This window comes from Haliotis rufescens, unplaced genomic scaffold (assembly GCF_023055435.1).
Source record: "Haliotis rufescens isolate VD_foot unplaced genomic scaffold, xgHalRufe1.0.p SCAF_3, whole genome shotgun sequence".
Classification (NCBI taxonomy): domain Eukaryota; kingdom Metazoa; phylum Mollusca; class Gastropoda; order Lepetellida; family Haliotidae; genus Haliotis; species Haliotis rufescens.
Window position 1 is genome coordinate 63989553 of NW_025964001.1, and position 27608 is coordinate 64017160.

Genomic DNA, 27608 nt, shown 5'->3' on the forward strand with positions numbered 1-27608 from the left:
CTGTTTTACATCAAAACTGCAACAAATATAACCAATATAGCTGCATCAAAATCTTGTCCACGGTTGTAAGAAGTGCCAAACAAGATATGACTCTATCACTCTTACACATCCTGTTATTTTTTGTGAACATATCAACATAATTAAGACTAAATATCAACGAACATGGAGCAAAAAAGGAAATATCATCATCAATAAAATTAGCTGATCGGCCAATCAACAAACAATCAAGCGTACAATGCGGGCTATGTGCACTGCCATTATTAATAATGTTTTCGCAATCAATTAGCATTTGATTACACCTCAGTTGCTTATTGGATGTAAATTGTGTTGTTTATTGTGTGTGGTTTATTGTTCATTTTTCAGGCAACATGTGACTAGCTTAACTGATTCTGAGCCAGATATTTTAGTTGTTATTTTCTTTAATCCAGTCAATTTCTTGTGTCGACAATATGCTATGTACATGTTATTAACTCTGTTTAAATAATAACATAATCAATAACTATATGTCCACTTGAAAAAAAATAATTGTTTTGATGAAATGCTCTTTTTGAATGTATTTTCCCTTTCTTGTTAAAAGTTAGTTGTATATTCCAGATACCTCGGTATATGATCTCTGTATATCTCTGTACTTCCAGCTCAATTATTCAATGTTCCTAAAAAACACAATTTCACGATCATAAGGGCTAAGGGTGCGTGCGTGCGTGCATGTATGTATTTATGTATCCTCGCCGTCCCAAGTCCACCCATAACTTTATAAAGGAAATCATCGGTTGATTTACAACAATAGTGAGTGAGTGAGTGGGTTTAACGCCGCTTTTAACAGTATTCCAGTCATATCACGGCGTGTCAGCTTAGTGTGGGAGGAAAGCCCGAAGTGATGCAGGTCTCAGACGTTTACCACTTCGGTAAAACCCACGAGCACGGGTATGGTGCTGACAAACCTAGAAACATAATCGGGGCGAACCGGGATTCGAACCCAAAATCATAGGTTTCTGGCGTGCCTAAGGGACGCAACTCTGCACAGCGAATCGCGGCGCCTTAGACGACTGGGCCCCATCAGAGTCATCACAGTCAGATGGTTCTGTTTCATCAGTCATCACAGTCAGATGGTACTGTTTCATCAGAATCATCACAGTCAGATAGTACTGTTTCATCAGAATCATCACAGTCAGATGGTACTGTTTCATCAGAATCATCACAGTCAGATGGTACTGTTTCACCAGAGGCATCACAGTCGGATGGTTCTGTTTCGTCAGTCATCACAGTCAGATTGTACTGTTTCATTAGTTATCACAGTCAGATGGTACAGTTTCATCAGAATCATCACATACAGATGGTATTGTTACATCAGTCATCACAGTCAGATGGATCTGTTACATCAGTCATCACAGTCAGATGGTTCTGTTTCACCAGAATCATCACAGTCAGATGGTACTGTTTCACCAGAATCATCACAGTCAGATGGTTCTGTTTCGTCAGTCATCACAGTCAGATGGTACTGTTTCACCAGAATCATCACAGTCAGATGATTCTGTTTCATCACAGTCATCAGAGTTTGATGGTTCTGTTTCATCAGTCATCACAGTTAGATGGATCTGTTTCATCAGAGTCATCACAGTCAGATGATTCTGTTTCATCAGAGTCATCACAGTTAGATGGTTCTGTTTCATCAGAGTCATCACAGTTAGATGGTTCTGTTTCATCAGTCATCACAGTTAGATGGTTCTGTTTCATCAGTCATCAAAGTTAGATGGTTCTGTTTCATCAGAGTCATCACAGTCAGATGATTCTGTTTCATCAGAGTCATCACAGTCAGATGGTATTGTTACATCAGTCATTACAGTAAGATGGATCTGTTACATCAGTCATCACAGTCAGATGATTCTGTTTCATCAGAGTCATCACAGTCAGATGATTCTGTTTCATCAGAGTCATCACAGTCAGATGGTTCTGTTTCATCAGTCATCACAGTCAGATGGTACTGTTTCATCAGAGTCATCACAGTCAGATGATTCTGTTTCATCAGAGTCATCACAGTTAGATGGTTCTGTTTCATCAGAGTCATCACAGTTAGATGGTTCTGTTTCATCAGTCATCACAGTTAGATGGTTCTGTTTCATCAGTCATCAAAGTTAGATGGTTCTGTTTCATCAGAGTCATCACAGTCAGATGATTCTGTTTCATCAGAGTCATCACAGTCAGATGGTATTGTTACATCAGTCATTACAGTAAGATGGATCTGTTACATCAGTCATCACAGTCAGATGGTTCTGTTTCATCAGAGTCATCACAGTCAGATGATTCTGTTTCATCAGAGTCATCACTGTCAGATGGTTCTGTTTCATCAGTCATCACAGTCAGATGGTACTGTTTCATCAGAGTCATCACAGTCAGATGGTTCTGTTTCGTCAGTGATCACAGACAGATTGTACTGTTCCATCGGAGTCAACAAAAACAGATAGTTCTCTTTCATCAGAATCATCACAGTCAGATGGTACTGTTTCATCAGAGTCATCACAGTCAGATGATTCTGTTTCATCAGAGTCATCACAGTTAGATGGTTCTGTTTCATCAGAGTCATCACAGTCAGATGGTTCTGTTTCATCAGTCATCACAGTCAGATGGTACTGTTTCATCAGAGTCATCACAGTCAGATGATTCTGTTTCATCAGAGTCATCACAGTTAGATGGTTCTGTTTCATCAGAATCATCACAGTCAGATGGTACAGTTTCATCAGAATCATCACAGTCAGATAGTACTGTTTCATCAGAATCATCACAGTCAGGTGGTACTGTTTCATCAGAATCATCACAGTCAGATGGTTCTGTTTCATCAGAATCATCACAGTCAGATGGTATTGTTACATCAGTCATCACAGTCAGATGGATCTGTTACATCAGTCATCACAGTCAGATTGTTCTGTTTCACCAGAATCATAACAGTCAGATGGTTCTGTTTCATCAGTCATCGCAGTTAGATGGTTCTGTTTCATCAGTCATCGCAGTTAGATGGTTCTGTTTCATCAGTCATCACAGTCAGATGGTTCTGTTTCATCAGTCATCACAGTCAGATGATTCTGTTACATCAGAGTCATCACAGTCAGATTGTACTGTTTCGTCAGAGTCATCACAGTTAGATGGTTCTGTTTCATCAGAGTTGGATATCAATTTCTTTATTTCTGTACTGATTGTGGCCACAGGCCTATAGTACATTTATGATTTGTACATTCAGAGCAGTAGAGTCTATAACATAATATTTTTTCTGTGTCTCATTGCATGATAAATGTACATAGATACATTTTGTAAAAGTAAGTTGTTTAACAGAGATGTGAATTTAAAGACATTTAGCCTCATTGGGATTGACTTGAGAATATTCAGGTACAGTAAACTACGGTTATAACGAACTCGAAGGGACGACTAACTTTGGTTTGTTATAACCGTAGTTCGTTATAAGCATATATACAACATAACTATAGCAAATAGTCGGGACAAAAAAAACAGTTCGTTATATCCGTCAGTTCGTTATAAGCGTGTTCGTTATAAACGTACTTTACTGTATATATTTAGCCCTTAATGTTGCATAAAATGGGCATATAAGAAGGAAGTGGTATTCATCTTCAATGTCATTTAGGGCACACAATTGCGTTCTCTTTTAATACCCGTGTAACGTACAGTTTCAATAAATAAATCAGGTGAACAACATCGAAATCTTGCTAATGAAACTCGGAATTATTTTTACATTTAAACAAGATAAATACTGTTCGGGATATAAATCATTTTTTACCATTTTTTAATAAATACATTTGTTTGATTCAGATACGGATTGAGACCAATTTTGTAAATATATATATTTTAGTCTTTGTGTTAATGATCTAATAAGAATATAATAATATAATAAATAAGAATGACATTGTATATTTTGTTCACACCATACATAGCCATAACCAACAGAAAACAGCAAGCCTTTTACGTCTGTTACCCAATTTCGTTTTCCATTTTTATCAAAGAGTACCATCATATTATAACATTTTTTCGGGAACCTAGAAGATGGCATATTCAATAATCTTAACCAATATTTAATAACCTTTAAATATGTATATATATACTTTGGAAATCTGCCACAATCACCATATACCATAACACTTGGTGTATTAACCTTAGCACCAAGGAATTTCTTAGGCATATAAATGTACTTTTTCTATTTGTTCCAGCTTACTGAGTCCCAATATCTCTGCTCCATATAATAATATCGGACTTATCTTTAAATCCAATATCTTGAAGAACGACTTGTAAGTAATATTTCCAAGAGTAAAGATTTGTTTTAACACACCAATTAATACCTTTTGAGCTTGCATCGATGCTTGCTTTGCATGCATAGACCAACTAAGATGATTTGTAAAGTATACACCTAAATACTTGTAGAAAGAGGTAGTTTCTGGGCGTTCACCTTTGTAAAACCATTTTTCCTTTTGAGCAAGTTTCCCACCATTTTTAAAAACAACGAGCTTCGTTTTATCTTTGTTTACAGTTAATTTCCATTCATCACAGTATTTTTCTAATTCGTTAATTTGTGCCTGTAAGCCGCCAATACTACTTGAGAATAATATAATATCGTCTACAAATAATAGTAAAAATAATTGCGTCATGTCAGGATGTAGTTGAATTCCATTTGTACACTAATCTTGAATATGTGTTGCTAATTCACTCATAAAATATCTCATCACAGTCAGATGTTACTATTTCGTCGGAGTCATCACAGTCAGATGGTTCTGTTTCATCAGTCATCACAGTCAGATGGTTCTGTTTCATCAGAATCATCACAGTCAGATGGTTCTGTTTCACCAGTCATCACAGTCAGATTGTACTGTTCCATCGGAGTCAACACAGTCAGATAGTTCTCTTTCATCAGAATCATCACAGTCAGATGGTTCTGTTTCACCAGTCATCACAGTCAGATTGTACTGTTTCAGCAGAGGCATCACATTTGGATGGAACTGTTTCACAGTTATCACGGTGAGATGGTACAGTTTCATCAGAATCATCACAGTCAGATGGTACAGTTTCATCAGAATCATCACAGACAGATGTACTGTTCCATCGGATTCATCACAGTCAGATAGTTCTCTTTCATCAGAATCATCACAGTCAGATTGTACTGTTTCATCAGAATCATCACAGTCAGATAGTACTGTTTCATCAGAATCATCACAGACAGATTGTACTGTTTCATCAGAGGCATCATAGTCAGATGATACTGTTTCGTCAGTCATCACAGTCAGATTGTACTGTTTCACCATACTTCGTAGTCAGATGGTACTGTTTCATCAGAATCATCACAGTCAGATGGTTCGGTTTCGTCAGTGATCACAGTCAGATTGTACTGTTTCATCAGAGGCATCACAGTCGGATGGTACTGTTTCGTCAGTGATCACAGTCGGATTGTACTAATTCAACGGAGTCATCACAGTCAGATAGTTCTGTTTCGTCAGTCATCACAATCAGATGGTTCTGTTTCATCCCAGGCATCACAGTCAGATGGTTGTTTCATCAGAGGCATCACAGTCAGATGTTACTATTTCATCGGAGTATTCACAGTCAGATGGTTCTGTTTCGTCAGTTATCACAGTCAGATGGTTCTGTTTCATCAAAGGCATCCTAGTTAGATGATACTGTTTCATCAGAGGCATCACAGTCAGATGATTCTGTTTCATCAGTCATCACAGTCAGATGGTTCTGTTTCATCAGAGTCAGATTGTACTGTTTCACCATACTTCGTAGTCAGATTGTACTGTTTCACCATACTTCGTAGTCAGATGGTTCTGTTTCATTAGAATCATCACAGTCAGATGGTTGTGTTTCATCTGTCACAGCAGTCAGATGGTTGTGTTTCATCTGTCACAGCAGTCAGATGGTTGTGTTTCATCAGTCACAGCAGTCAGATGGTAATGTTTCATCAGTCACAGCAGTCAGATGGTAATGTTTCATCAGTCACAGCAGTCAGATGGTAATGTTTCATCAGATTTATCACAGTCAGATGGTTCTGTTTCACCAGCGTCATCACAGTCGGATGATTGTATTTCAACAGAATCATTACAGTCAGATGATTCTGTTTCATCGGAGTCATCACAGTCAGATGGTACGATTTTGATTTGCTGTGTAATGTAATGTCCAATATTGTTAAAATCAGGGAAGGGGCGGGGTATTCTAGTTACCTCTGACCAGATCATTCAGAAACAAACTCACACGTTGGCTTACAAGATTTCTTACAATACAGTACAGTACACAATACTTAGGGGGTTCATTTAATTTTATTTTAAGATTTTCGGGGGAATCCTCAGCACCACGCTAAGCCATAAAATATGAACGTTCCCATATTTACATGATAATGTGCATTTTTCTCTAAAAAGGCCGTAGTCCTCACCCGTCTTTTCAACGTCACATAGCCTCGGAACAATTTACAGCTACACGTACAGACGACGTACGTTCTAGATGAATTAGTTAAATTGTTATGACAACATACCTATTTGCCAAAACATCACAGAAATCTAACAGATGACCACTAATTTCTTTGTGCATTGAAATAAGTTGTTGTTGCAATAGTCGTGCATATCAATTGACCTCTGACCTTCTCGTTCGACCTCTCGCCAGGCCACGTGGATACTTACGTCAGCTAATGTTTTGGTTTTCAGGTCTGTCTGCTAAGCGAGAGGTAAACATCAACACAGCGTCTGAAAGTTGTCCGTTCTCGGTGAATTTGCAGCAAAATCGGACCAATTTTGCTGCTGAAAGGTAGTATATGCATGAATTACTTCGTGCCTATGTAGTAAGACCCTCAGTGGTACCAATAAACATTAATATATGATGTAAAAGATACGCATTAGCCGTGCACTCTGACGGCAAATATGTCGGCCTGTCAAATGTGCGGAGCTCTGACTCGGTGTTGTTTGTTAATGGCCGAAGTCACGATTTAGCCGCCTAACAGTGATCGGCATAAACAATCTATGCGTATCATTTTGCGGATTTGTGAGGATTTGACTGACGTCATTCGCCTATGGTGAGTTGAAGCGGACGATAATGAAAGAACCAGGAAAATATTTTTTTATCGTCAGACGAACACCGCGCTGACATCATTTGTTTATTCATCAGAAGGACGATGTTTTTCAGTTTGCATGTTTTATATTTTCTCCCAATACATTGTTATGCAATGTCAGGTTAGAAAAACCATTGATTTGTTGGATTCGTGACAAGTAATAAACAAGACATTTATTTCGGATTTGTTGCCATTTTGAGTCTATAAATAGATCGGTCACGTGATGTGTATATTTTCTTCACAACCAGCTGGCGACGGCAAGGCGATGTAAATGATAATGTAAGGATAATTTGATGCGTTTTCTACATCCTAGATCGTTTGAAAGGAAACAGACAATGAGCAATGATTGTCGAGGAAGAATTGTCAGGGTTTGAAAACAGCTAGTGTACCAAAATCATGTCGAAGTTGGACAAAGACTGACGAGAATTCGACATGGGAAAGACATAGTTGTACATGGGCATGAACGAGGCTATATATGTGTACAGATATATAGGGGCGGTGTCCTATGCGAACTTGCCTGGGGGCCTATTGAAATTGGAAATACCATTATTGGCACATACTTACGCTTGTTTTGCTGAATATAGCATCTGTTCGTATCACACATTCCATTAATATTTGCAGTCAAGTGGATGTAATGTGTATTATATTTCAGGAAGTGAAATCGATTGTTAAAACAATGTACTAATGGTTGTCATATGTCATATGTAAGACTGTGTTTTTTCTGTATTAGATTTCAATGTCTTTTTTTCTGTCTTTTGGCAGAATGGGTCGTATATTTCTTAACCACATTGGAGGGACTCGCCTCTTCTCATGTGCCAGTTGTGAGACCCCCCTCACCAACAGAGCAGAGCTCATCTCTACAAGGTTTACAGGTAAAACATTAGTAGTCTTACTTTATGTTCACCTGACATCCACCTGAGCAAGCAATTTTCTCATATTTATCTTGAAATTTGAAATTAATCCATGGTTCATGCTTGTTTGTTTGTTGTCTAACGCAGCACTCAGCATTATTCCAGTAATATGACGACGGTCTGGACCAGACAATCCGGTGATTGACATCATGAGTATCAATCCGCGCAATTGGGATACCATGACATGCATCAACCAAGTCAGCGAGTATGACCACCCAATCCCGTTAGTCGCCTCTTACACCAAGCATAGTCGACTTTTACGGAAAGCATGGGTTGCTGAAGACCTAATCTACCCCGATCCCCACTTATGATGTTCAGGGTCCTTGTGAATTTCTACTGTAATCAAGGTTTTTTCCAAGACCTACAAAACTAGGGGTCCAGAGGACGCCCAGTAATTATTTTCATGTTCCTACAGGAAATATGAGGGTCAAAGTAATGAAATGGTGTAGTGTGTTCTGTAAGATTTGATAATTACTTTAATTACAAGGCCTTTGTTTTCATTTAAAAAATTGGGTACAATGAATATTATCGTGTGTCCCTCATGATGCCACATTGTTGTTTTGCTAATCTATTCTGTACAATTGTGCCTTCTGGACACTCATTTCTGTGTTATGCAACACCCTGGTCTGGTATTTTGGTCAGGGGACCCCTATTTAATTAATCTTGGGGTTATGACAAGGGCTCCTTGTTGTTCATTCATAAGAATCAAATATGGTTATAGACATGTGACTAAATGATTGTTTTGTTTCCATCTTATATGTGATGGTCAGGTAGGCTCACTAGCCAGAATGTTGATAATTTTATACATACCAGCACCAGTGCAGGGATACTTCTTCACAGAGTTCAATCCTAAAGCTTGTTGGCCCTGACCAATGTACATTGATACTTGATTCACAGAGTTCATACCATGAATTGTTGGCCCATCAATAAATGAAGAGCCAGTGAGTAATAATTCAGTGACATGTTCATGAACTCATGAAGATACAAGTAGGGAATGGTTAAACAGCAGACCATGCTTGCCGTAAAAGGCGACTATGCCTGTTGTAAGAGGCAGTGTTCGAAATAACTTTAAGACCCAACAAGACAGTCAGGCTGGTGACCCATAAGTGTTGCCTCCCTATCTTCAAAGTTACCTGCCTGCTTTCAGACATTATAAATATTGAAAAGTGGCAACAACTAAGAGACAAATCATGTCTTGATTCAGTTGAAATAATGATAACAATTACTTGAGAATCTACATAAACTTGAATACGTAAGTAGTCTTAAAATTATCTGCCAGACAGTCGGGCAGGTGGAGGAAAATTTCATGCAGCCCGACAGAAAAGTTACTAGCCACGGGCAGGTGGGCTGGCAGTTATTTCAGACACTGGTAAGTGGCAACTACAGGATCAGGTTGTCAGTCTTATCACTGACCCAGTTTGCATGGATCGATGACATGATATCAATCACTGGATTGTCTGGTTCAGACTCTATTATTTACAGACTGTAGTCATGTAGCTGGAATATTGCTGAATGGGCATTAAACAACAAACAAACAAACAAACATGATTCATATTCCTGACCCTAAATGTCCTTGTGTCCATGTTGCTTCTAGACCCTCAGGATTCCTCTGTCAGAGAAATATGGGGGATGGGGGGGGGGGGGACCCATTGACCCAGATGACCACCCACAAGAATGACCATCAAGGACGTTTTTGCCATCGCAGTAGTATTGTGATAGTTAAACACACTTGTGCAGTAATTGTACGACTGTTGCAATGGTATTGTGAAAGTTTACTAATACCTCTACCACCTACAGTGTAGATTTTCTTTCATTTCCCATAACAAAGCTGAACACATTCACCAAGTCCTAGATTCAACAACAGAGTGCTTGGAAAGTTGTTATTTTAGCAGAGGTACCTCCTCTTATTATTGCCTGATATTATTTTATCAGCATTTTGAACTGGAGCCCATGTGGTTGTTCAAGAAGGTCTATTAATACTATTTCATTATGTCTACAGAGCTACGGATAAGCAGCGTATTTGCGTAAAACACACACACACACACACACACACACACACACACACACACACACACACACACACACACACACACACACACACACACCAAATATTCAAAAGCCAATTCCTTTCAATTAACTTGAGTACAGAAACACATAAATAAAAAACTCAAATGTATATGAATACCCAAAGGAGACAATTTCCGAAACACAATTATGAGCTAATTTACTTTCCAAGCCACACCTATATATTAAGAACAGTTATGTGCATTTAAAACATTATTTCATTGTTTTTAAAATCTTAAAATGTTCACTAATTTTGGCAAAAACCCAATACAGTGATGAATAGATGAGTGAAAAAATGTTGGTCACCCAATGAAAAATGTAATAAGCCAATTAAAATAGAAACCTTAGAGTAAAAACTCAATTGCTCAAAAGTTATCTGGAGCTCTGTGTCTATCAGTACTGTGGATAGTGTGGTGCTGATATTTATAACTTATCATCAATTATTGTCCTCTGGTCATGAATAAATCCAATGCATCTGTGGTTGGACCAATCTTGACACCCCTTACCAAGAGTCAAGCATCCCTGTTCCAGTATCTTCTGGTTCATTAGTTAAAAAGAGAGGATAAACCAGCATCTGATGATGTAGTTCAGTGGTTACTGTGTTGGTTTGTTGGGGAATAGATCCAAGTTTGAATCCTGTCATTTGTGAAACCCACTCTTGATGGATGTAACCAAAAGCTATAATTTTGCGTGATCTTGATAAAACAAACAGGAACAGCCAAATGATTCTGGCAAGACATCTGGCTCCAATTAGCATGCAAACATTGCATCATTTTGATCAACCAGCCTCCGCTGGGTGCCATGCATATTGAACTCCGTTTGCCATCTTGATCTTCGTCTGATGTCCGTATGTTCAACACACTTGTGTGGAGGCATGATTCAGAGATCGCACAAATTCAAAATAACTCTTAAATATTTATTTTCAACACTCCAAAATGTAATATGAAAAATAGAATGTGACAGTTGATGAAAATTCAGCTAGTTTGCCAAGACATTTGAACCCACAAACATAGACATCATTATGAAATATTAATGTGTATGTTTTTGAAGTTGATTATAATTTGGAGCATTAATCTTGACAAGTATATGGTTTTCATTGTATTTGTTGTTGAGATGCAAATAATTCTGTCATGAAATATGTCATGGAAGATTTGTGATACCTTATTTCATTTATACCTGTTTTCATATGGCAATTTTCTATGGTTACTAAAACACACAACATCTGTCATGTTAAGAAAATATATTTCATCCTTAAAGGGAATGAACAGAGCCCCAACCATAATACTGTAATCATATATTGCAGTTACCGTATTCGACGTAATAGGCGCCCAGGGCGCTCTCAAAATTAGAAATAGGGGGCTCTTATTAGAATATTATTTTGGTGAAAAAAACAGAGCTGAAAGATCGTAAATTTTGTGGTTTATGCTGACATGTTGACGTACGACAGATATATTTTTCCAGAATTTAATTGCCCATAATTAAGAATGCATATAACACACAAGTGCGTATTATACACGAATAAATAAGTCTTGTGTACATTGATCAATCGGAAGGGGTGCTGATTGGGATTGTTCACTAGCCAATATATTAGCAAATATCGCCGTTGGCGCTTATTAGAGGGGTGCGCTTATTACGTTGAATATGGTAATTCAAATAGTTCTTTGAGAACTCTGTGCATATGTGGTTCATTGTGCAGAGTTGCATCCCTTAGCTGTGCCCTGATTATCAGGGGTTAAAAAACGTTAGACATCAGGAGTGTAATATACGTTTTCTAGCATGCCCGTGGACAAGTCCAGCAAACAAAATGAACTGGGTCAAGTTTTCACGAGAATGTAATCATGTGATCATGTTAAAGTATTTCATTGGCTAATATTCTGCTAGTGTCCCAGACTGGCAATCTTATTTGCATACAGTTACACAAGTCAACCAATGGGATTAATACACTTTGATGTCAGGAAGATCATCAATGTTAACCAGGCATGTTTTATTCCTAGTAACACTTCTACATGAGGCACATGCTTCGTTGAAATGGAACAACGGACAGTTGACTACATTTCTTGAAATTTGTAATGTGAGGTAGGTCTAGTGCCAACTTTTGAAGCTTCGTTAGGCCTAGCTTTGATGAAATATTTTATTTGAATACACCAGTCACCGTCGAGGCTCACACACTCTCGAACATGAAACTTTGTTGACACACAAGTCAAACTACAACCAATATGACTTTTAATCAGTTAAAGTATGGTATTTTATGATATATGTATCCATTCCTTGTCAACTAAAGTTTGTTTCAAGGTGTCAGTAGCGATAATTTGACTGTGGTTGCTGTAAATAACAGTAAGTTGTGTGATCTACCGATCACTTCACACAATTTCGCCAAAATTAATCTGAACAAACATTGAATGACATTTTTAATAAAATAAATAAACTATATTACAATTATAGGTCTAGATATTCAATGAACACATTTTTATATCCAGATAGTATAAACACAGGATTAAATTGCGTAGTTCAGTTCGGATTTGTTGACTGGTATTTCCGGTGTTATGTGCTTGCGGTGATCAGCTGATAGGTTATTTTGTGAGGGGGGGAAACATCGTGTCAGTGTAAAACTTGAGTTAAATATGAAAGTAAATTTGGGATCCATGCGTTACTGCGCGCTATAACCGAGTTAGGGCTTTATTGAGTGGCACAATAGCAAGGGAACACTGCAGTGATCCCTCGCTACAATGCTATCTTTGGGTATATCTGATTCTCAGTTCTGTAGTTGTAACATTTTGCTGAATTTAATACTGTGATTTGGGGCAAGTACATTTTAAAACTGGGCAAGTAAGAATGTTGGTCATACTTGCCCTTGGTCAAGTAACATTTGTCATATATTTTCAACCCCTGAGACTGCCTCCGTTGTCTAGTGGTAGAGCAACCGCCCGGAGAGTGGAAGGTCCGGGGTTCGATCCCGGGCTGCGTCATACCAAAAGACGTTAAAAGAATGTACTTGTTGTTACCCTATCTGGCACTCGGCATAAAGGGGCTAAAACAAGGACTGGTCGGCTCGGAGTCAGTATACTGTGTCTGCTTGAGGTATTCATGTTAAAAACTGCGGCATGGTATCTCAGTGAGCTAGCACTATAAATCGGCATCAGTCTGGACTGGTACAAGCAGCCACACAAACACACACACGTACATGCACGTCGCTATATAAGTGCAATAATCTTGGACGCGATGTTAAACCCCATTTCACCTCACCTCACCTCAACACCTGATTATGAGCCTTAACATTGTCACCATGATTCCCATGTTAAGACTTCACCCAAGTCGAAAACATTATTGACCTGCTTCATACTTAGCATCATTCCTGCTTTGTTTAGGGTGAAACACCATGTTCTGTATTTCAGGTCACCGTTCCATAAAGCGATCTTAGCGCTATGACAATTGTAAACCATTGTTAAAGTATGGGAGTTATGAGAAGACCGTATGACGAAACGGCAATCCATTTAGTGATGTACAAACATGCCTGTATTTCTAATTAAAGATTTTTTTCAGATTGACATCATAATATTAAACCTAGATAATGTGGATGGACATGAAACTATTCTTGAATATACTGCTGGGGAAGGTTACCCTATGCGTTACAAATTAAGAAGAGATATTCGTCCTCCACATAGCCCATGTTACATGTCTTACAAAACCTCTGGGACTATTATTGTATCTATCTGTTTCCATATTTAAAGAATGTGAACAGCAGCTGAAGCGAGCCATTGTCGATGGAACTTCATCAAATTTTACACTGATAAAAAATATTTTACAGAGAAGGTTGATTTTAAAATAGAATGATGCTGCATCTTTGAGCTACCAACAATTGCTGAAGGCCAGTCTTGTTCATAAGCCTATTCCAAACGTGTTACAAATTCAGAAATAAACAGTTAAACCGATAAATCGGCATCCTGACTCTCCCAAATATACCCCAAACCCACCTTATACAGCTTAATTTTAGATACCCAATTACATTTAACATTGGCAGCTTACACAAAACTCACATATTCATATTCAGACTATCATATTCTGACCCCACCCTCTCTCAATTTCACTTCAGGAGCCACTGGAAGAGCTTTCCTGTTCAACAGAGTCGTGAACCTCAACTACAGTGAAGTGCAGGATCGTGTCATGCTGACAGGGCGCCACATGGTCCGAGATGTTTCGTGCAAAAACTGTGACGCCAAGCTCGGGTGGATCTACGAGTTCGCCACCGAGGAGAACCAGAGATACAAGGAAGGGCGTGTCATTCTGGAACGTGCTCTCGTCACGGAAAGCGAGGGATTCGAGGAACACGTTGGCAGTGACAGCTGAGTTTCTGCTGCAGAGATGCCTCCAAGATCCCGCGGGATGGTGACCTGTTGTCAAGGTGGCCAGTCGTCATGGTAATCCACTGCCACTCAGGGAAGAAGCAAGCCACTGATTGGGTACTTCGTTGCTAATGTAAATTCCATCCATCAAAGTATTTATAGACAACCTTGGATTCGGTACCGTCACCTGTAGGTGTTTCAGCATTGAACAAATATCTAGCCTTTCAGAAGAATGGTATCGTAGTATTCAGGCAAAAGTTGGAAATTAAGAGACTGTTATTGTATTGTTGAAGAAAGAGCCCAATTATTTTATGGCCTTTGAGGAGAAGATTAAGGACAGATAAGTTTTCAGGTGGTCATTTTGCAAATAGAAAAAAAATATATAAGAACTGAGATTGCGATCAAGTCTTTGTTTGAAATGTATGTTATGATGTTGTATGTTAAGATTTTACACTACATAATAGGATTTCAAATTAGAGCTCTTCTCGTGAGAAACTGTAGAGTATGTCTGTAAGGCTTTCTTTTTTCTACTGATGTGAAGAGTCTGCAACAAAAGCCCACAACACAGCCAATGGATGACATAGTTGGCTGAGCTCAAGATAAGCTTTTGGTGTTGTGGGTATTTTACCCATGCCTTTTTTAAATCATTGGGTATCAGTAATTCTATCTTGGTATTCAAATTTCTGTTACCTACTAGTTTTTACACATGTGGGTATTTAAGTTAAATATTTAAAAACACTATTCATCTAGTCCCTGCAAACTGGTGTCGTGTGGGTTCGAGAGCTTTATAGGGCTCAAAAATACCACGATACTTCCACAAGAAAGTGTGATGGCAAATGATCATGATGTAACTGTCATCGTGGAGTTTGGCAAGGTTGACGGAATGCCCATTTATAATTTCAAAATAAGTTGCTGATTTGCTAATCAAATACGCAGGGTTACTTCACAGTATTTTGATGATACACACAAGTTTTATTTTTTTAGTGTATCTGTAATGTTCGTTGCGTATTTGACACGCTTGGATTATATTTTACTGCGTATTTCTGCATTTCTGATGCGTATTTTACGCGGATACGCAGCTTATCTGGAGCTCTGGTTGGGTCACCTTCCTGTTCAGTGCAAGCGATATCAGTGTCGGGAACAGGTCACTCGAGTATCAAATTTGAAATCCTTCTTGTAGTTGTGTGTCAGATAGGGTACTGATTGCTCTCCTTCTTGTGACAACAAATTTTGTAAAATGAAAACCTGCTGACTGAACCAGGAACCCTGGAAATGAAAGACATTTGTTTGTAGGGCTGGGACAAGGCACTGTTTCAAGATGACGTTTATGTTCAATGTAGGGCCATGATCTACATGTCAATACAAGAAACATCCGTGCCTGTACTTGTTAACATCAGTTAAATGTTTATATGTTTTTATTTCTATACACATGATACAACTGGGAAAAAACTAAGCACCCTTTACTATATTTTTCTATAAGAAGTAGCCGTTTTTATTATAATCGTATCCGGTATTAATTAACAGTGTTAGAAATTGGCACTAGTCCTGTAGTCCTTACCAAACTGCCCAATAGTAAAGGTATCCTAAGGACTAGTAGAAATTGGCCCATTTTAAGAGGTTTGCTATATGTTATCATTATAAGGACTAGTGAACAAAAACTGTTAGTTTCTAACCCTGATTAACAGAATACATTGTTTGTTTACAAAGTGACACTCATTTTGGATTAGAGAAACCAAAGTCAATTATCAAAGGATATGGTTTGTAACAGTTCTGTGGCAATAGTTATTTGACTAAACTTGTATTTTCTTTCTCTGCTACTTTGTATCATATGATATAATGTCGTCTCAGTTTTTCGTTCAGTTAAAAATTTGCTGATTTACTGCACAAGCACTTTATTTTACCATTACATGGCCTATTTAACTAGTTAATTACTGGTAAATGGAAACACTAAATAATTCATGTCACCATCTGGCACAACGTCCAGTGTTCTTGTACCACAAAGAAGACACAATTTATGGATAACAACTTCTTTATTTGCTGTAAAGGCGACGTTTCGGTATAGATCATTATACCCTTGCTTGACATGTACCGATACAAGATCAATGGCAGATGTAGATGTTTCCTGAGGTTTACATGGAGGTTAGGGATATATGAAAATATGGAAGTGGTGGTGCTTATTTTTTTTCCAGGTGTATGTGTTCAGTGTTCGAAGTCAAGGGGCTCCAGGGATTGCCAACATCTGTAACTGTTTGACTGAGTGTTATGACAGGGACCCCTTGACTTTCATGTGTAATCTCGAACACTGTGTGTGTACCGTATTCGACGTAATAAGCTCCCCGCTCTAATAAGCGCCCACAGCGATATTTGCTAATATATTGGCTAGTGAACAATCCCAATTAGCACCCCTTCCGATTGATCAATGTACACACGACTTATTTATTCGTGTATAGTACGCACTCGTGTGTTATATTTCTCTTAATTATGGGCAATTAAATTCTGGAAAAATATATCTGTCTTAAAAAACATTTCAGGCTGTCAGCATAAACCATGAAGTTTACGGTCTTTCAACTCTGTTTTTTTTTCACCAAAATAATATTCTAATAAGAGCCCCCTATTTCTAATTTTGAGAGCGCCCTGGGCGCTTATTACGTCGAATATGGTATATGTGTAATGGTAAAACATGAGTCAGTTTAACTGTCAGGGGCTGTACCCTGTCAGGACTCGACTTAGCTTTATAAAACATGCACCAGTGCAACCTGTTTTTGAAAAAGCAACCTAATATTTATTTTAATTTTATTTATTTTTTGCCTGACTAACCCTTACTTGTCCACCCAGCATCGATCTTTGAACACATTCAATACCCGAAGCTTTGTGTACAGTACGACATCGCTACGTTCTGTGTTATGTGTGATTCATTACACACGACAGTCTTCAAAGATTGCAGATTTTACTTATTTAGACTAGTTTATGCATCTGTTGCAACTTTGATACATTTTTGAGAGCAGGGTGCAACCTGGTGCAACAAGTAATTTTCATGTCAACATGCACCTGGTGCAAGTTAAATCAAGTTCCTTACATCGAGCCCTGCATGTTAATTAAGCTGGTAGTCATGGTGACAGTACCCGATGTTCTGTGATGCTAGTGAAGAGTTACAGCCCTAGGTATATAAAGGTTTTAGATGTATTTGGCCTGGTGTTTTGAGGAATGTTGTTGATTCATTGTTGAAAGAAAATGTGATCTATTTTACAGTGCTAAATCAAATTACTATGTACAAAAAGGACTTGTAAATAAAAACTTCTAAACAGATGAAAGACAAAAAGAAAATATGCATTGTGATAAATCTGCTATTACATAACAATTCATGAAATATTGGAGAATTAATTTTTTAAGCCTAACACTAAAGAATTGATTTAAATTGTGAACGATAATGACAGGTAGGCATTTGATCAAGCATGTTCACAAAAAGTGCATTTATTTAAACTCTAAGTTGACCATTTGAATAACACCAATTATCCTGATAGATCTCTGCAAGGACTACTTTGACATATCACTTGAGGAGTAATGTATCTACCTGCAACTGGTAGTACTCAAGTACCTGACAAACATTTCATCGGAACTGTCTAGTGTATTTTATCTTATAACTTGGTTTACGAATCTGATATTTAAAGTTCCATACTCCTGGTCGATGGTAAATAAGTTCAGTCTGTTTTGCTTCCATCAATTTTTTAACAAATTCCGCTAATCAAAGTAACCTCTAACATATGATAAAGGAAGGGAACTCAATACCTTTCATTCAAAGCTGCACATTGTCTTATTTTGTCTATTGTCAGCTTGTAGACCAAGAGATTACATCATCTTCAGCTGGTGCACTGTTTACAGTAGACATACTTTGTCCACATTGAACAGATGATTACAGTTAAACAACGATTTGTAGAAAAATACACCAGTTCACTGACCTTTAACTTCAAATTAAAGCTGACTCAGCTCCTGTCAGTTAACTTGAAGACAATGTCAATGCTTTAAACTTACTGCAGTTCTTCAGGGTATGAAAAACTGACACAAAGAGTATTATTTATCTCCTGCTATTCAAAAATATTTCATTTGTAAATTATTTTTCTAATAAAAAATAATTGTGAATAATAAATGGTAGCGTTAATATATTTAATTTTGGAGTGATAGGCACTGAAATGTATGGGAAGTATCGATACCTGTATTGATGCTTGGTGTAGACTGCACCATGGCACGTGGTAGTGTTTTGTTGCCGTGTGATGGAGTTATCCCCCTTGTTCAGATTGACTGGATGATGTTGACAGGTGATGTCAATGCAGAGTTGAAGATGCTGTGGGCATTTAGACCAGAAGCAATAACTGTCAACCTGTCATTTCTTTCCAATGTAAACATGCATGAAGAAATATTGGTCATTATTATTCCATATGTATATATGTGCAATATATTTGGCCATACTTGCTGACCATGATATTGTTCCTCAACATCTCAGTAATCAACAAAATGTGTTCACAGAATATATCTGCATATAGGTGCAAATGTGTTCACAAGAATATAGTATCTTCATATATGTGCAAATGTGTGTTTTGAAGGGATGAATATATTTCTTATTTTATTGTATTTTTTTTTTTTTGATAGACTCATGATGCTAACACGACAGATACTCTCATCTCTCTCTCTTGGACTCTCTGATCTGTCACTCTCTCATGTGTACATCACTTTACATCTTGCACAAGCATCCTCCACATTCTTACACAAATACGCTTGTAAATATGTACAAAAATCATTTCTTTAAGTATTGCATGTGTACTGCTTGAAAGGTATGAAAGCATGACATTGTGGTATAATGTTGTGTTATTGCTTCTAACATAGTCAGCAGAAGCCCAGATTTTCTAAAAATGTAAACCGGATATTCACTGTTTCAAGACGTGTGAATCGCAAAACTTTTTGTAGCCACAAATGTAAGTTAAAAACCCCCAGAGAATATCTGAATGATGAGAAATAATTAAAATTAGATTTCAATTATCCCACACGTATTTTATTTCTTCAATTTACATTTGAAATCGTATTGGACACAGGAATGGCACTATTTAGTGTGGGCCAAGATCCAGTGATCTGAGACTTCCAACATCATTGAGAGACATTGCCGTTCTTGCATGGCACTGAAATTCAGCCAAATAATTTCGAGTCCATGACTTTACTGACCAATAGAACCCATTTTGTGCAAGCAAGACAACCCAAGGGAGACAACTCTGTATGTCATCACCAACCTCTCTCACTGTGTGTTGGTTGCCACAAATAGTTGCTGCATCAAGTCCTTTTCAAATTTATTCCAAATTTAACCAGATGTTATTTCTGTTTTGGGGCACGTCAGGCTCTGTGGTTCAAATGAGGCATACGTAGCTACAGTGTAGTGATAATAAGTGTTCATGCAAGCAGTACATATTGTTGATAGTTCTCTTTACCTAGGTTCTGTTATTCAAGTCTCATTAAGATCGGATCTTTCACTCCATTACGATACCTCTCTGCAACAAGATCCGAGGACACCTCCATCAGCGTCGATTCAGGTGTACTTTCTAATCGGCCAATAAGCTTCAAGGCTTCGTAATTCTTGGTTTAAGTGAAGCATTCAAACAAGCACTTTTTCGTATCTTGAAAATAAATATAGTCGAGAAATTCACACGTCAATAACATAAAGGTACGCTATTATATTGTTATGGATATTTCATACATCCTGTTTTTTCTAACCACCATGGCATCTCACACTCAAAATCAGGGCATATTAGTGTTCTGTGGTAGTTTTCTTCTGCTATAATCGAAATTGATGAGTCAAGGTATTTGGAGATATGAACCAGAATTGTTTTGGAAAGCTGACATCTGATTTTCTGAAGAACCCACACATACTTCATTTAGATTTGCTTGGGGTTCATATGACACAATGCTGTAAAAGGTGACTATGCTTGTCGTAAGAGGCTGGCTGGAATCGGGGGGTCAGGCTCGCTGACTTGGTTGATGCGTGTCATCATATTCCAACTGCGTGGATCGATGCTCATGATATCAATCAGTGGATTGTCTGGTCAAGACTCGATTATTTGCAGGCCACTGTCATATAGCTGGAATATTGTGTGGCGTTAAGCTACAAACAAATCATATATGACCCAACCTTCTATGGAGGTGTCTTAGATCTTGAAGTGGCACAGGTGGCCAAGTCGTCTTAGGTGCCGCGATTCGCTGTGCAGAGTTGCGTCCCTTGGGCACGCCAGAAACCTATGATTGTAGGTTCAAATCCCGGTTCACCCCGATAATGTTTCTAGGTTTGTCAGCCCCATATCTGTGCTCGTGGGTTTCACCGAAGTGGTAAATGTCTGAGACCTGCATCATTTCGGGCTTTCCTCCCACATTAAGCTGGCACGCCATGATATAACTGGAATACTGTTAAAAGCGGTGTTAAACCCAACTCACTCACTCACTCACTCACTCACTCACTCACTCACTCACTCACTCACTCACTCACTCACTCACTCACTCACTCACTCACTCACTCACTCACTCACTCACTCACTCAGATCTTGATGCAGGGAGGGAGGTATCATATCAGACTAATAGATCTGATTTTAACGGGATTTGAGTTATTATTTCTGTACATATTATGGTCATTTACATTGCAGAGTATTTGACAACGGTAAATTAAACATGTGTGGAGTCTTATGTTCTCAGTTGAAATTCCATTTCAGGTTAGTATAGTCACAATCTCATTAAAATCAGACCTTAGTCCTCGCTACCGCTAAACAAAGATCTAAAGACATCCCATTAGGAGTCACGTCAGAACGACCTTTCATCCGACCAATCAGTGCGTCGCTTACCAGATTATGAAAGTGACAGTCGGAATGTGATTTCTAATCATGCAATCTCGAAAACTTTAACATGGTGTATTCCGAACGATAATTGCTGGTTTAACAGCTAAATCCTTACAATCTAGACCATCTACTAGCCATTTCCTAATGTTTTTTTTGTTCAGGTTTCAAATTTGTAATCGAGAATTTGTTAAAATATGTTTCGAAGCGTAGTCGCCAATTTGAAATTTGTGCCGTAAAGCACAAGAAAGCTGCCTTCTGATTGGTCATTCAATTGGTCGGTCAAAGTTCGCGCAAGGTCGGTCTGACGTGACCCGTAATGGGATGTCCTCAGATCTTTGTTCAGCGGTAGCGAGAACTAAGATCTGATTTTAATGAGATTGGTATAGTCACTTTGGAATAAGAGCTTCTAACATGCTTACCCTCAGTTTATGTTCACCTCCAGGATTGTGATGAAGCTTGGCCAGGTCCCAGAATGCATTGGAAGTTCAGAGTGTGACTTTGATGTATTAAGAGGTTACATGTCATGTGATAAATTCCAATCCACTTTTTCTTTTTGGCAAGAACTGAAGGTATGAGTGATGTTTTAGTTGGCAGTTCTGTAAGAAGAACCTATTTACCACACAAGTGATTCCAATAGGCTGTCCCTGCCATGTTACAGCTGCTGGCCTTCCGTGCTTGAACATGAAACTGAGAGGTTTTGTGTCTCAGCGAATATCCTGGAATCAGTTGATCTGATTTGCAATCATTCGCCGGTATTTGTACCTTACTGTACTTCAACCTAACGGGGTGGTCAGGTAGCCTAGTGGTTAAAGTGTTTGCTTGTCATGCTGAAGACCTGGGTTAAACCATATTCACTCACTCACTCACTCACTCAACCTAACGGGGTGGTCAGGTAGCCTAGTGGTTAAAGTGTTCGCTTGTCACGCTGAAGACCTGGGTAAAACCATATTCACTCACTCACTCACTCAACCTAAGGGGGTGGTCAGGTAGCCTAGTGGTTAAAGTGTTGGCTTGTCAGGCTGAAGACTTGGGTAAAACCATACTTACTCACTCACTCAACCTAACGGGGTGGTCAGGTAGCCTAGTGGTTAAAGTGTTGGCTTGTCACGCTGAAGACCCGGGTAAAACCATACTCACTCACTCACTCACTCACTACTTCAACTAACCACAATCTTATCATACAGGCAACTAATTTGAGGATTGGGTGACCACAATGTCTGCCAACTGAGACCAACTAGCTGAATGGCCTGATGTATTTGTTTTATTGAAAGCACTGAGATATTGCCGACAATGGTATAAAACTTCACACACACTGTCAGTATTGAACAGAAGTTATGCAACTGAAAGTAAAATATGTTCCCACCATCATCTCCAGGGTGCCGTTATTCAAAGCGATCTTAGCGCTAAGGTGATCTTAACTCCCATACTTGAACATACTTGTGACAGTCATAGCGCTAAGGTTGTTTTGTACAACGGCACCCTCATACAATCAGAGACAATATGGAGAGTTGCTTAGATTAGATCAGCTATTCCTGAGGTGATTCATCATATAAGCATGACCAGATCGTCCACATGTTGTGCTTGTGACTGACTGACTGACTGTTGGGGATTTTATGAGCAACTGTATTTTGTATATTTGAATCTATTTATAAGACATTAGCAAGGTGTTATATCTTGGCTGTTGCCTGTGCAGTTTATTTTCTGCTTTCTTTGCTTAGTCTAGATGTGATAAAGATGCTTTCTCTACTTGGTAGTTACAAAGGTATCAAAGCTAGACATGATATAATCATGCCTGTTAGAAGTTTGTTTGTTAGTTGGGGAGGGGGAACACAATTCACTAAATCATCTCATTTGACATCGTTTGCAGTTTTGAAGTGATCAGAATTTAAATATTTATTGTCAATAGTTGGAAAGATTGATCAAAAAGTGTTTCCCTTCAAGCTGGGTTCATTTCTCCCCTGGAATGTTTGATGTACGTTGTGTTTGACAAATAACCAAATCATATGTACATATCTGTTCCTGAATAAAGGAATTGTATATTGGTATCCTACTGTTGTGTTTATTTGTTTCAAACGGTGCAGACCGCCTCCGTGGTCTAGTGGTAGAGCGCCTGCCTGGAGAGCGGAAGGTCCAGGGTTCGATCCCCGGCCGCGTCATACCAAAAGACGTTAAAAGATGGTACTTGTTGTTACCCTGTCTGGCGCTCGGCATAAAGGGGCTAAAACAAGGACTGGTTGGCTCGGAGTCAGTATACTGTGTCTGAGTGGGGTATTCATGTTAAACTGCGGCATGGTATCTCAGTGGGCTAGCACTATAAATCGGCATCAGTCTGGACTAGTACAAGCAGCCACACGTGCATGCACGTCACTATATAAGTGCAATAATCTTGGACGCGACGTTAAACCCCATTTCACCTCACCTCACCTCACCTTATTTGTTTCAAAAGGTGCAGTCTTTTCAATGGCTGGTGTTAGAACATTGACTTGCAACTTTGGAATCAATGGCTAGTGTCCCCAAGTGGGGATTCTGGGTCAAAATGACCCTTGTACTATTTACCTGTTGCAATGTGAGACCTGGATGTGTGTCATGATGTCAGTATGACCTGCATTGATGTCAATGCTGCACCAAATCCATTGTCCATTGTTAAACCTTTGATCCATTACTGTCAGACCAAGCCCTTAAACCATTGTTCCATTACTGTCAAACCATGCCCTTAAACCATTGTTCCATTACTGTCAGACCAAGCCCTTAAACCATTGTTCCATTACTGTCAGACCAAGCCCTTAAACCTTTGTTCCATTACTGTCAGACCCAGCCCTTAAACCATTGTTCCATTACTGTCAGACCAAGCCCTTAAACCATTGTTCCATTACTGTCAAACCATGCCCTTAAACCATTGTTCCATTACTGTCAGACCAAGCCCTTAAACCATTGTTCCATTACTGTCAGACCAAGCCCTTAAACCATTGTTCCATTTCTGTCAGACCAAGCGCTTAAGCCATTGTTCCGTTACTGTCAGACCAAGCCCCTGAACCATTGTTCCATTACTGTCAGGCCATGTCCCTTATCCATTGTTCCATTACTGTCAGACCAAGCCCTTAAACCATTGTTCCATTTCTGTCAGACCAAGCCCTTAAACCATTGTTCCATTACTGTCAGACCAAGCCCCTGAACCATTGTTCCATTACTGTCAGGCCATGTCCCTTATCCATTGTTCCATTACTGTCAGACCATGCCCCTGAACCATTGTTCCATTACTGTCAGACCATGTCCTTAAACCATTGTTCCATTACTGTCAGACCATGCCCTTAAACCATTGTTCCATTACTGTCAGACCATGCCATTAAACCATTGTTCCATTATGGTCAGACCATGCCCTTATACCATTGTTCAATTTTGTAAGACCATGCCCTTAAACCATTGTTCCTTTACCGTTAGAACCTGCCCCTAAACTATTATAGCTTCTGTCAGACTGTGCCCCCCCAAACAGTAGACCGCCTCTGTGGTGTAGCGGTTAGAGCATCTCCTCAGAGAGAGGAAGGATGGTGCTTCAATCCCAAGGCTGTGTCGTACCAGAAGACGTTAAATGATGGTACTTGTTACCCTGCCGGATACACGGCATTAATGTGTCTAAACAATGTGTCTAAACAAGGACTGGTTGGCTCGCTACCGGAGTCCGTATGCTGTTGTCTAAGTAGGGCATCCAAGTTGAAATGTGGCACAGTATTTCAGTTTGCTTGTACGATAAAACCGACATGAGTCCGGACTTATACACACACATACGTGCATGCACGTCGCACTATATACCCGTGTAACCACAGTTCACCTCACATAATCCTGTATTACCCAGTGTGTGAGACCACGCCCCTTTGTTACTTACTGCCAGACCATGATATACTGTACCCTTACGATTTTGGCAGAATCATTTCGGTATTTTGAACCAAATTCTTCCAATACAATTTATTCAAATACATTGCATTATTTTAAAAAAATAATTAAAAAAGCATTTTTACATACACAACCAATTAATCAATAATAATAATCACTTTTTTAGCTTGTGATAGGAAGGTTTCTGAACGTTGAGTTTTGAGTTTAGTGTTAAAATGTAATAATGCAAAAGATGCTTTATTTTCATCAATTTATGTTTCATCAGACGTGCTGATAAATATATCTGATTACTTAACCAAACACTTTACATTTATGTTCCCTAAACCCCCCAAAAGGCCACGCCCACTAACGGTAAACTGTTTCCTGATTGGCTGATAACAGGGTTGGCGGGACTTGGTTGCCGTATTCCGCTGCACGATGTCACTGATTTCGTATAATTGTCTACACGTTTTTGTGTTAATTATTAAATGAGCAGTCAATGAAGATTCTACTTCGACTTATTTATTTGTAAGAATTGACTTTAATATGTTTTCGCACACATAAATCCGCTCGCTAAGCAATCTCATTAAAATCAGATCTTAGTTCTCGCTACCGCTAAACAAAGATCTGAGGACATCCCATAAAGGGGAACGACCTTTCATCCGACCAATCACAGCGTCGCTTACCAGATCATGAAAGTGACAGTCAGAATGTGATTTCTAATCATGCAACCTTGAAAACTTTAAAACAGCGTATTCCGAACGATAGTTACGGGCTTAACGACTGAATCTATACTATCTAGACCATATATTAGCCGTTCGAGAATGTTCTTTTGTTCAGATTTCACATTTTTAAGCGAGAATTTGTCAAAATATGTTTGGAAGCGTAGTCGCCAATTTGAAATTAGTGCCGTAAAGCACGAGAAAGCTGCCTTCTGATTGGCTAATGTCGACTTCTTGTCAGTCATTCCACTGGTCGGTCAGAGTTCGCGAAAGGTCGGTCTGACGTGAGCCACAATGGGATGTCCTCAGATCTTTGTTTAGCGTCAGCGAGAACTAAGATCTGATTTTATTGAGATTGCTTGCTAAGCTGGTTTTTGCGTCCATACCTTCATAAACATGATAAATGCAAACGCCATTTGTAGGTCCTGATCCATCTACCACCTCACTACTGATCACTACTGAACATAGTTCAGGTTTATTGAAAATCACGAAATATCTAACTTGACCTGTTTATATATGCATGTATTTCTTCAAATTCTTGAGTTCGGGCAAAGTCCACCCACAATGTAGAAGACGCCCATAACATGTTCACAGGAGCAAGTTTGCACAAAGTTGTGTTAGTCACCTTGCGTCCTATTTGCTTCAAATTAATTCACATTCTATTACACTGACAGTCATGTCTGGAAAGCAGGGTCCTGTCAATGACATCTTTGTCTGAATACCAACTCACATGGGACGTGATGTCCACCATGGCAGCCTAGACTTGGTCATCTTGTTCTGAGCCAATATATGTCTGGAAACATCAAGACCACATCCACTCACAAGTAATGCATGTCCACTAACTCTAGACCACGCCTTCCAACAAGCAATGCACATCCAATACCTCTAGATCACGTCTCCTCATAAGTAATGTACGTTCACTACCTCAAGACCACGTTCTCTCACAAGTAATGCACGACCACTAGCTCTAGGCCACGCCTCAGTGATTGGTATCATGAGAATCGATCAACGTCACCCATTGGGATACGATGTCATGCAATCGGGGGCGGTGGGGTAGCCTAGTGGTAAAAGCGTTCGCTCGTCACACTGAAGACCCGGATTCCATTTCCACATGGGTACAATGTGTGAAGCCCATTTCTGGTGTACCCCTCCGTGATATTGCTGGAATATTGCTAAAAGCGGCATAAAACCATACACACTCACTCACTCATGCAATCAACCAAGATACTGAGCCTAACCACGCGAACCAGGTTGTTGGGAACCTACATATGTGTCCGGATTCATCCCTTGACATTTACTCTGGGATACACACATTATGTATGAGGCGTAATGGTAACGTGTCCTAATTGTTAGGACACGTAAAAAACATGATTCTCGGCCTTGTTTAAATGGGGACGTAGGTCGAAGTTTAATTCCATTGTTTGTTCCGGTATCTGAACCAAACCAATTTTACAATCTCATTAAAATCAGATCTTAGTTCTCGCTACCGCTAAACAAAGATCCGAGGACATCCCATTACGGGTCACGTCAGACCGACCTTGCGCGAACTTTGACCGACCAATGGAATGACCAATCAGAAGGCAGCTTTCTCGTGCTTTACGGCACTAATTTCAAATTGGCGACTACGCTTCCAAACATATTTTGACAAATTCTCGCTTAAAAATGTGAAATCTGAACAAAAGAACATTCTCGAACGGCTAATATATGGTCTAGATTGTACAGATTCAGTCGTTAAGCCCGTAACTATTGTT

At 39.0% G+C, this 27608-nt stretch overlaps 1 protein-coding gene across 1 annotated transcript; it reads left to right on the forward strand.

Moving 5' to 3' along the window:
• The first annotated feature begins 6656 nt into the window (after positions 1–6656).
• Positions 6657–15123, forward strand: LOC124132394 (protein yippee-like 5). Its single transcript, XM_046496289.2, has 3 exons — positions 6657–6789; positions 7853–7962; positions 14156–15123. The coding sequence occupies exons 1-3, from the start codon at positions 6674–6676 to the stop codon at positions 14407–14409; spliced, it is 480 nt and encodes a 159-aa protein (XP_046352245.1). The 5' UTR covers positions 6657–6673; the 3' UTR covers positions 14410–15123.
• The last annotated feature ends 12485 nt before the right edge of the window (positions 15124–27608 follow it).

Coding starts and splice junctions, on each gene's coding strand:
- LOC124132394 (XM_046496289.2), top strand. CDS start 6,674: ATGTTTTGGTTTTCAGGTCTGTCTGCTAAGCGAGAGGTAAACATCAAC. Junction 6,790..7,852: donor ACCAATTTTGCTGCTGAAAG/GTAGTATATGCA, acceptor GTCTTTTGGCAG/AATGGGTCGTATATTTCTTA. Junction 7,963..14,155: donor CATCTCTACAAGGTTTACAG/GTAAAACATTAG, acceptor ATTTCACTTCAG/GAGCCACTGGAAGAGCTTTC.